This window comes from Rhinoderma darwinii, chromosome 2, assembly GCF_050947455.1.
Source record: "Rhinoderma darwinii isolate aRhiDar2 chromosome 2, aRhiDar2.hap1, whole genome shotgun sequence".
Lineage (NCBI taxonomy): Eukaryota > Metazoa > Chordata > Amphibia > Anura > Rhinodermatidae > Rhinoderma > Rhinoderma darwinii.
In genome coordinates this window covers 207163545-207175653 of record NC_134688.1, presented here as the reverse complement: position 1 = coordinate 207175653, position 12109 = coordinate 207163545, and the positions used below count along the sequence as shown (strand labels likewise).

The following is a 12109-nucleotide window of genomic DNA, read 5'->3' as shown; positions in this document are numbered from 1 at the left end:
AGACCACAGTGCGTGGTTGAAACGCGTTGCAGCGATTGAATTTTATATTGTTCTTAATAGTATATCGAATAAAATCGTTGAAATAAACCCTGACGATTTTGTGAGGATACTAGTACAATTCACACCTGAGCGCCCGTTCAGAGGAGCAGCTTTTTTCTTCCCAATTTGCATTACTTCAAAACCGCGAGGAGAGGAGTTCCTGATACGAATTCAACCCCTGCGGTTAAGGCTCCAGAGGCAAGCACAGTGTGATCGAGCGTGTACAAGCTACAAAGCCAAGTTGTGCTGGTGACATTGCACAACTCACTAAGGTGAGCTCCATTCATTAAGCTACTTTCTATCCTACAAATATCAGAACGATATCACCTTAGAGGAGCGCCGTTTTTTCTCTTTTTTTTCTCTTTTTTATCCCCCCTTTTTTTCTTAAGAGCGTTCCTACTGTTATAAAATCTGCTAATACCTAAAGGCTACGTTCAGATGTGGCGGAATTGCTGTTGAATTCCACTGCGGACAGTCCGCAGTGGAATTCTGCAGCAGCCGTTTAAGATAAAAAGTAAACTTATCATGAATAAATAAATCCAGGATATAATTTCTAATAGTAGGAAACAGGAGGTCATATCATAAAATAATTGGATATCTACTTTAAATGCAGTCGTGGAAGCAAATTAATTCAGTGAATGTAACTGCCAAATCCCATGTTAATTCACTGAATCCACCAAATTGGCCTGCAGAGTTATTATAATTCAGTTATGTACTGAGGTCTCCACAATATGATATCAGTGGATAGGATTATGCAGGAAATGGCTGGAGTGGTGTTAAAGGGTTTCGTTTCATAGCATATTCTCTATTACTTCCTAATAATAATTTGTAGATGCCTTTAAATCAGCAGATCTCGATTGTAGAAATAAACCTTGTGATTATTATATTTTCATTAGACATCTGGAATCCCACAAATTACCCAAGTGTTGATGTACAAAAAGCTTGTTACTTTGTTACTCCACTTAAAACAGTTCATGTAGAACTAATAACACAGGGGAAAGTCTGCTCATATTTGCATTCATTTGCCTGAAGCAAATATTACTGTGTAGAAAAGAAAAAGCAAAGCATTATTCCCAATTAATTGTAAAACGAATGTGTCACGATCTGTGGGTATGTGGACCCATTGGGCCGTACCGCCGTAGCGGGATAGCAGCTGGCCAAACAGTGTACCAAGTCAATGTCTATATAGTCCAAGCACAAGGGTGCCTGTAGTCAGGGGCGTAGCTAGGGGGGGGGGCAGGCGGGGCATGTGCCCCGGGCGCAGCTTAGAGGGGGGCACCAGCGCCACCTCCTCCTGCACTATAATTGTACCTGTGTCGCAAGGACACAGGTATAATAAGAAGCAATGAATGACCGGGCACGTTCCGTGCCCGGCCATTCAGCGCCTTTCCACGAATGAAGCGACTGGTACCTTTTGTACCAGTGACGCTTCCGTCGATGAAAGGCGCTGACTGACTGACAGGGAAAGTCATCCTGCCCAGCCAACCAGCGCCTTTCATAGATGCTGCGTTCAACCCCCTGGAGACCTGCGCAGAAGAGAGCAGGTCTCCATGGCTGCCGGACGGCGTGGGAGCGGGATTAAGGTGAGTTTAAATAGTTTTTTTTAAAATTGTAATAGAAGTGTGCGGCATTATCTACAGGGGGGACGACTTTGTCTAGGGGGGGGGGACTTTTTCTTCACGGGGGGGGCCTTCATCTACAAGGGGGACTTTATCTATGGGGGGGCTTTATCTACAGGGGGTGTCTATCTACAGGAGGGGCTATATACTGGAGCGGGCTATCTATGGAGCACCATATACAGGGGTGGACTATAGCTATAGCCCACCCTATAGATATAGCCCACCCCTGTAGATATAGCCCACCCCTGTAGATATAGTCCCCCTGTAGATATAGTCCCCCTGTAGATATAGTCCCCCCTGTATATAGCCCATCCCTGTATATAGCCCACCCCTGTATATAGCCCACCCCTGTAGATATAGCCCACCCCTGTAGATATCGCCCACCCCTGTAGATATAGCCCACCCCTGTAGATATAGTCCCCCTGTAGATATAGTCCCCCTGTATATAGCCCACCCCTGTATATAGCCCACCCCTGTATATAGCCCACCCCTGTAGATATAGTCCCCCTGTAGATATAGTCCCCCTGTAGATATAGTCCCCCCTGTATATAGCCCATCCCTGTATATAGCCCACCCCTGTATATAGCCCACCCCTGTAGATATAGCCCACCACTGTAGATATAGCCCACCCCTGTAGATATCACCCACCCCTGTAGATATAGCCCACCCCTGTAGATATTGCCCACTCCTGTAGATATAGTCCCCCTGTAGATATAGTCCCCCTGTAGATATAGTCCCCCTGTATATAGCCCACCCCTGTATATAGCCCACCCCTGTATATAGCCCACCCCTGTAGATATAGTCCCCCTGTAGATATAGTCCCCCTGTAGATATAGCCCACCCCTGTATATAGTATCCCACAAATATCTCCCCCTATAGTGCTCCACAGAAAGCCCACCCCTGTATATAGCCCCCTTGTACATATAGTCAACCCCTGTATATAGTGTAACACAGATAGCCCACCCCTGTATATAGTATATACAGGGGTGGGCTATCTGTGGAGCACTATATACAGGGGTGGACTATCTAGTGGAGCACTATATACAGGGGTGGACTATATGTACAGGGGGGCTATATACAGGGGTGGGCTATATGTGGAGCACTATATACAGGGGTGGGCTATATGTGGAGCACTATATATAGGGGTGGGCTATCTGTGAAACACTATATACAGGGGTGGACTATATGTGGAGCACTATATACAGGGGTGGATTATATGTGGAGAATTCTATACAGGGGTGGGCTATATCTACAGGGGGGCTACATACATGGTTGGGCTATCTGTGGAGCACTATATACAGGGGTGGGCTATATCTACAGGGGGGCTATATACTGGGGTGGGCTATCTGTAGAGCACTATATACAGGGGTGGGCTATAGCTACAGGGGGCTATATACAGGGTTGGGCTATACGTGGAGCACTATATACAGGGCTGGTCTATATCTACAGGGGGCTATATACAGGGGGGCTATATATCTGTAGAGCACTATGGGGGAGTTATTTGTGGGACACTATATACAGGGGTGGGCTATATGGGGGCACTATCTACAGGGGGCTCTATGGCAGACACTATCTACAGGGGGCACAGTGTGTGTGTGGGACACGGTGTATGGTGCTATTATAATTAGAGGTGCAGTGTATGGCACTATTATATTTAGGGGTGTAGTGTGTGGTATAATGATAACTTTATATTTATTTATAGGTGCAGAAATGTTGGTAAAGTGAGAAGCTGAAGACATCTGAGCGGCAAACTGCAGAAATGGGCTGTGACCGGGAGAATTCATCATAGAGGTCTGGACCGGATGGAGAAAAAGAACTAGAATCTGAGACGTCACCGGTGAGTCACTTAATGTAAATGTTTATTCTGCCTCTAATCAGTAATGTAGTCACTGTATGATCTGCAGTTAGATGATTATGATAGGATTTATTTTTGTGAAACAGCATCTCCCAGCATATCCTTACCATTGTTCGTGCCATACTGGGAGCTGTAGTTTTACGCCGTACACACCTATACAGCAGGGCTTGCACTAAATTGAGCTGTATTTGTGCTGGTGTTGTATTTATGTACTGAGCTTGGTTCTGGTGTTGTGTATAGAACCATATTGCTTGTAAGATGTACAAATGTGTTACATAAAAAGCAATGACACCTCGATTGATAGAGAAAACAAACACGGCGAGGGGGAAGGAGATGTCGGGAAAGAGGCTGGGGGGGGGCGCCAAACTGAATCTTTGCACCGGGTGCTGGAGAACCTAGCTACGCCTCTGCCTGTAGTAGTTCAGACAGTAGTAACGGCCAGGCTCAGATGGGACTTTGGCAGCAGACACCAGGCGTGGTGTAACACAGCAGGCGTGACCGGTGGCACAACACGACTCCAACTTTCTAAGGCACAGGAACTAAGGTAGCATGGGATACAGGTAGAAGGTAGGGGAACACTGGGAACAGGATAACACTTAGGGACCATTTTCAAGACTAACACGGGTAAACACAACAATGCTCAGGCAAGGAGTAAAGGGGCAGGACCCTTCTAATAGTCCTGGGTGATAATGGGCTAATAGATGATTATTTTCATGTGCACGGGACACAGCAGAACGGAGCGGAAGTGAGTGCTGGCGTCTCCGATCCATGGCTGTGGCTGTTGGGGGGAGTGAGTAATATAGACGCTACAGCATGGCTCACTGTAAAAAATAAAATTATAATGTGTAGTCTTCTGTTTTTGAACTATATGAGCAAGAAGCAACTTTTCCAGTTTTAATTAAAATAACACTCCAGACAAAACTTATACATTGTGTTATGCCTAGTGCAGGGCCTGAAGGGGCGGTGCATTGCAAACTAATTCAAAGAACACCAAAGAGGGAACCGTGGTGTAATGCACCGCCCCCAGGTCCCGCACTAGCCATAACACAGTGTATTACTTTTGTCTAGACTGTCCTTTTAACCGGTTCAGGACCGGGCCATTTTAAACCTTCGGGACCAAACACCGTTTAGCCATTTTTAGCATGCATTAGTTAAACAGCTATAACTTTTTTATTTGCTGGGCTTGCGACATGATTTTATAGTTTTACCCTAAAATAAACCTTTTCTTTGTGATCGTCATTGTCTACCGTAAATTTTGATATAAAGTATTACGTCTATTTTAGGGCAAATGGGTCAGCACTAGTGTTACGACAATGATTGGCGGGGGACATCTTTTTTAGGCGGGTATTTTATGTGTATTTATTAAGACTTTTTTTGCACTTTATCTTACTTTTATTTTTTTATTATTATGGTCAGTCCCTCAAAAGTTAGAAAAGACCTTTGGGGACTTTTTTTTTCCCCCTTATTTTACACCTTATTTTTCCACTGTAACTGGGCCTGCACAGCAGCCCCAGTTACAGCGGATATCAGCCCTCTTATAATGGCTGTTGTCACTAATAAGGCTGTGCTGGGTCTAGTAAGAGCCAGCAGCAGGCTGCAACTAACGGCACCCGGCGCTGATATGATGCAGGTTTTATGTTGTTATGATGTATTTATGTTATGATGTATTTATGTACTGCGTTTTGTTCTGGTGCTGTATTTATGTACTGAGCTTTGTTCTGGTGGTGCATATATGTACTGAGCTTTGTTCTGGTTCTTTATATATGTACTGAGCTTGGTTCTGGTGCTGTATTTATATTCTGAGCCTGATTCTATACTGAGCATCTCTTTTGTGCTGTATATATGTATTGAGCTTGGTTTTTATGATGTATATAACTCCCGAACCAAGCTCATACATATATATGCAGCACCAGAACCAAGCTCAGTATATATATACAAAACATGCACAAATACAGCTCAGTACAGAGATCATTTGCAAATTCAGTTTAACCCTTGCCATATAAGTTTGTACAGCATAAAACTACAGCTCCCAGTATAGCCTGAACAATGGTAAGGATATGCTGGGAGTTGCTGTTTCACAAAAAAGAATGATACGCCCATCATCTCACTGCTGATCATACGGTGACTACATGTACTTTACCACCATCTACCTCTGCTACATTTACTGTACTGCTCTCTACCTGTACTACACTGCTATCTTTCTTTACTACATGTACTATACAGCCATCCACCTGTACTACATGTACTTTACCACCATCTACCTCTGCTACATTTACTGTACTGCTCTCTACCTCTGCTACATTTACTGTACTGCTCTCTACCTGTACTACATGTACTATACGGCTGTCTACCTGTACTACATGTACTATACTGCTATCTTTCTTTACTACATGTACTATACTGCCATCCACCTGTACTACATGTACTTTACCACCATCTACCTCTGCTACATTTACTGTACTGCTCTCTACCTTGACTGCAGGTACTGTGCTGCTATCTACCTTGACTGCAGGTACTGTGCTACTATCTACCTTTGTCAGGATATTCTTCTCATTTGGGCACCATTGGGCTGTAGCTTTCTTTTTTTTTTTTACTGTACACTGCATGTACTGTACAGGACTCCGAAGAAGCTCTTGCTCTCTACATAGTAGGTTATTCCCCAATTTCCCTCATACTGGCTTTTATATGTAAGGGCTTGCTTTATCTCTATTAGTAATATACTTTGGTTATTTCACCTCTATTTTTTTCTATTTTCAGTTGACATTTTGGTGGGCTGCAAAACCAATTACTAGTTTCCCAAAGATTTATGATCTCAGGTTACAATGGTCGCCTGGTAAGACATTAATATTGTAACTTGAAGGAACACTGGTAATTGTGGTGGTAGGGTGTAATATATATATATATATATATAGTGAAAAACATTTTTTTTAAATATTCTAAATAAAACTCTTATGTGCACTTTATTTCATTAACATTATCTAATGATGTAAACATGATGTAAATGCACAAGTACAATTACTATATGGAATATTATAAAAGGCGCTACTATGCTGTGTGTCAAGAACTAAATGGAATCTTGTATGTTATATTAAATGTTTCGATGGAAGACAAAAGGAGAGGCTTCAATTTTAAAGGAGATCTGTGGAGAAGATAAAAGGATCTTTATTGACTTGTCTATGGAATGGAGCTCTTTGCACAATGTTTACTACAGGTACTAGTGCATGAAACGATTGCAACCACCTCTTTGTAATGTGATACATACACTGTGAGCAGCTGTTTCGCTACATAAAAATTCACTGGAGGTTTCTCATCATTCTGTAATTACACCAATTAGGGGATTATTATTCAAGTCTAGCACAAAAGAAAGCAAAGGCCTTTCATTTAGCATTATGATCTCTTACTTTAGATATTCCCTTCAAAGTTCGCTACATATGCTACTACATTAATATCATTTATACAGGCTAATCTTAATATCTAGATAAGTTTTGCACTCACAAACTGTTTTTGCACAGTATAGATGAATAAGGTGGTCTTTCTTTCAGTGGAGACATGTAATTAATATTTAGCATAACATTTTTTTGTACAATATAATGTTACTTTATAATGTAGCTTATTGTGTTATTTTTGGAGGTCATTGATGTTAATACATTATGGAACGTTTTTAGCGTGCAGATGCATAAGTTCATCTATTGTGCACTGCTATACTAAATGGTCTGCTTACTGCCAGATTTACATTTCAGGAGCCTAAAGGCAAGATTGTCTGGCGCCTTAGACTCCGCCCATCAACTAGGCAAAACATTAAAGGTTTTTTTAGGACTATAATATTGATAGCCCATTCTTAGGATAGACCACCAATGTCAGATTGGTGGGGGCCCTATGCCCAGCAATCCCGCTGATCAGCTGACTGGAGTGTCCGTAGCCCCTTAATTGGTAACGATGCACAGCGTCGTACATCCAGTAGTGACTTTGCCTGGTACTGCAGTTCACTGCAGCTTGGTCCCATTCAAGTGAATGGGACTGAGCTGCAATCCCAGCCACAGCCTCTACTAAATGTATAAAGTTATGGCAGGTAAATGATGAAGGCAAAGAGGAACCTTTAGTCAGCTGATCAGTTAGGGTGCTGGGCGTTGAAATCAGATTTTAATGCCATATATTAAGGATAAGCCAACATTAATATAGTCCAGGATAACCGCTTTAAGTCATGACAGCTTTAAAATGTTTGTCTGCTCAAAATAAAGCTGGACATTGTGGTGCACTTCTCACAACAACTAGCACCCTCACGTGTCCCATCCTGGGTGTTTTTACCTGATTTAATTAGCACAATAAGTGTCAAAATAACATCAAATGCCCATCATTTACAAATGTCAAATTCAATCTTCTACCAATGTAATGATGAATGTTCCTCAAACTGAGCATCCTTTCAGGACAGTAGGTGTAAGGTTATCAGTGTCCTCAAAGAGAAAAAGACATGCAAATCTACAAGTATAATACACCTACTAAAAAAGGCATCCCCATTGGTCGCGAAAGGGCACAACCTATACATCCTACTGAGGCTTAAGGCTGCCTATTAAAAAGAGGGGAAAAGAGTGCTCCAATGTCTGCTATACTGTTTTACTGACCTCATAACTTTATCTGTATCCAGTTATAAAGATTTGTGGTTCCATAGCTGACAGTTGTAACATGTAGTAACATAATAGTCTATTTACTTATGTGTTCTCAGTTCAAGGGCAGTCTGATTTTGAGTAGGTGATGGATATTTTACAGAAGGGTATCTTCAAGATGCCCAAAATTTGTCAAATCCCCTGTGATCGCTGGGAAAAACTGACAGGCAGGGTTTCCATGATAATGTTCCTTCCTGTTCAGCTGAGGCCAGGTGTAGTTTACAGTTTCTGGGGTTGTCTAGCGCTTGATCCAAGCTTTTGAATGATGACAGTGGTACTCTGACAAAAAATATTGCAGGAACATTTCCAGGATGACTCTAGAAAGTCACTGGAAATTAAGGTCTAGTTAGCAAGCACTTTAAGAAGCACTGTTAACATTGAGGGCTTGTTTAATTGCACTTCTAGTCACTGGTGAGCAAGCACTCCACCAATCTGCAGAGGAAACTTTACCTACCTCCTAGGCAGGTAAAAACCTACTTGTCTGAGCCATATAGCCCCTAACTGCCAACATTTGGAAACTGCCTGGTCTGGTAGCCCCATGGGCATTAAAATGGTAAAAATCAGTGCATCTACCAAGAAAACTGATGGCTGCAGTACATGGACACACAACAGTAAGAGCCAACCTGCTACAGTGCAGTATCCCAAGTTTGAGAGACAGTATATCTATGGCGAATATTTGTTAGTTTTTTTACTATATTTTTCAGATGTCTACAGCATCAGCATATGTTAGTATGATGGCCAACTGATGTCTTTGGACAAGAGCCTTACTTATACAGTAGTTTTAAATACTCTACTTCCGGGTTCAGAAAACCTATCAAATACCCTTTTAGGGCATTTTAAGGTTATTGGTTAGGGGAAGGGTCCCTCATTTAGAACCCTCATCTATTACATAGAGTAGCTACAGAGACCCTCTCTCGCACTGGTGGATCTGACATGTCTGTGCATTACATGGACAGGACATTGCTTTCAATAGCGCTGAAAGAAAATTGCACACTTTCTGGCAGATTTCCCCACAGTTTACATCTGGTTACTGGGTGTCCCAGTAGTGGAAGACCCTGCGATCAGCTTATAGACAGTGAACGATTCTAACAAGAAGATATGTCCAAAGTAGACAACCCCTTTATTGATGGATAAAACAAAAAACTTGGTCCACAGTTTGTTCAGGTTGTCTAAACTTCTGCAAATTCATATTCACTTACATTAACCTCAGGCAATACTAGATGTAAATAAAGGCCTGGATGTGAGTCACTACCCATGATGCACTGCCTTTAAGGCACAGACTAATGACTGTCGTAATAATAGAATTCATAATAGCAACAACATAAAAAATACTAAAGACAAGGCAACAAAATGGAATAAATCGATTTGTAAATAATTTGGTTTTTCTCCCTGATTTACCTTGTTTTTGTAACCTGTTTAATTTGACTTCTAAGAGGAACTGCCATTCCAGTAGTTGATCTATCTCCAGGGCAAGATAACAAGTGACATGTGAGAAATGCATCAGTTCACACTCCTGCTTCGGAGCAGAGGAATTCCTGGAACACATTACTGTTGGCTCTCCCTATATGAGAACATCTGGCGCAAATTATTACTTGAATGCTGCGCCAGTTTTGCACCTGTTTCCTCCCAGCGAAAATAATGAAAGTGTGATTTATAAACAAACATGCCGTAATTATGATGGTGTAAAACACAAAACTTTCCATAAGACATACACCGGGACCTTTAATAATTTACCAAACAGCTCATTTCCTGCAGAACTTAAGGTAATTGACTGCCACTTATTCAGCTTCCATTCAACACTGCCCAGAGACCAGCAAGTACAATGGCATAAGGCAGACAAATCACATTTATGGCATACATCTTACTAAGACAAGAGACAGACCCCAGACAGAATTCTCTTCGTGCTACAATCCAACTATCGATGGGACAGCCAATAGAAAAAAAAAAATACATCTGCACATAGGCACAAAAATAGCATAAAAAGAATTGTGTACATATTATATTATGCATCAAAATACATAACGTGCACATGGATTATTTCATAAATAACAAACCACATAGTGCTATCATTTCCTAATATACTCTGTGATGTCATATGGTCCATAGAGGACAATGTATATTTACAGGGATGCATACATAAGGATCTAATAACGTTTCCTGCCCAAATGGATAATGATCCCCCTAGAAGCCACCTGAGATCAGAGCTGGTGTACAATTATATAACAAAGAGTATATTTGGACTATAGCGTTCTATCTATGTGGTGTAATTTAAGCAATATTTATATAAAAGCAGACCTCCCCTTTAAGTATACGTCATGTTATCTTTGCGTTTCCTATAGCTGTTCTGCATTGTAACACATCCTTGGATTGCAACAAAGAATTTGGGATGTGCATTGTTATAGGACATGTACTTAAAAGATATGGTTGTATGCACACTGACCTTGAAAACTCTGCAAGTCTACCTGCAGCAGAGGTGAAGTATACATCTAAAATAGTTATCCACAGCAGCAGCCACATGTCTGAGCCCAGCACCTGGAAAGCTTATATTGTACTGAGAGGTGAACTCCAATCTTCTCTCTTCTTTCTGAGGAATTGTGCGGAGTTACTTGTTCATAAGTACTGTCCTTTTCAATGGAAAGCAGTCCTGAGAGTCCCTGTAGTGCTGTTCACTCCATCCCTGTGTGCAGTCCTAGTAGTGGGGGAGCACTTTTCCTCTAGCTTGTCTTTTGTTGGGTGTTAGCTCTGCCTTTTTCCTGCCTTTAAGCAGCTGCATAAAACACTTGGCTGCTGTGAAATTCCAGCCGGTCTGTCCTCAGAAGGTTGGTGGGTTGTGGCAGGATTTTACATAGGGAGGAGTGGGCTGCCTAGGTTTTTCCTTATTTTAACCCTGTGTTCCCAGTACCTGTGTGAAAGAGAGTGTAGCTCATAATCTATAACTCGATTCTAACAAAGTCTTCATGTGAAATATACCACGGCATTAACTTCATAACACATTCATTATATTTAAAAATAATTAAAAAAATAGGAGAATACAGACAGTAAACTCTTGGTCCTCTCCATATTTTATAATATTCAGAAACTACTTGTATATGTTAACATGATTGACAACACATGCTTGAAAACTCAGCCCCACAGCGATAGGGTAGATAGAATGGACTCTGCGGTCCCTAGTTTAGCAAAAGCCAGGAACACATGTCATTGGATGGTTATACTTTATTTTCATCGATCTTTCCTGGAGTCTTTTTTCCACCCTTTCAGACCTGTATTGTTTCAATACTGTCCGCTGCCTTCTTTAAGTTTATTTCAGGCTGGACTTTTAGTGCTGATGTAATGCCACAAGAAAAATACACTTACTGGCCATTTTATTATAACCAGTAGGACATTTAAAGCAAAGTGTATATTACACAGATGTTGCTAACAGTCAGCAACTATTATAATATTTAGTACAAGACATAATAGGTAAATGACATGATCTCACAAACTTTGAACATTGGATGGATGTGCTTTCTAAAAGCTCTGGAGCGGTGTCATAAACCTGGCACGGGTGTTTCATGCCAGCATGAGTAGGTGTCAGGTTGTCTGAAGTCATGCCAGGCGCATGCTCTAGCGACCGGGATCGGTTTTAAGAGGGAAAATCCGCATCCGCATTCAGAGACGCGATTGTGGGGTGCAAATGTTGCCAAAGGCCTCCAGGTCTGCCTTCATGGCCTAGTATAATGTCTGTTTATACTGACAATACACTGCAGTACATACAGTGAAGGAAATAAGTATTTGATCCCTTGGTGATTTTGTCAAAGACATGAGCAGTCTAGAATTTTTAGGCTAGGTTAATTTTACCAGTGAGAGATAGATTATATTTAAAAAAAACAGAAAATCACATAGTCAAAATTATATATATTTATTTGCATTGTGCACAGAGAAATAAGTATTTGATC

At 41.4% G+C, this 12109-nt stretch overlaps 1 protein-coding gene across 1 annotated transcript in view; it reads right to left on the bottom strand.

The window, feature by feature from the left end:
* Positions 1–10974, bottom strand: part of EGFL6 (EGF like domain multiple 6) — a 72649-nt gene extending 61675 nt beyond the window's left edge. Inside the window, exon 1 of the mRNA XM_075850360.1 lies at positions 10615–10974. Coding sequence (XP_075706475.1) covers positions 10615–10691 — 77 coding nt within the window. The 5' untranslated portion in view covers positions 10692–10974. The remainder of the gene's footprint in view (positions 1–10614) is intronic.
* Between the last annotated feature and the right edge of the window lie 1135 nt (positions 10975–12109).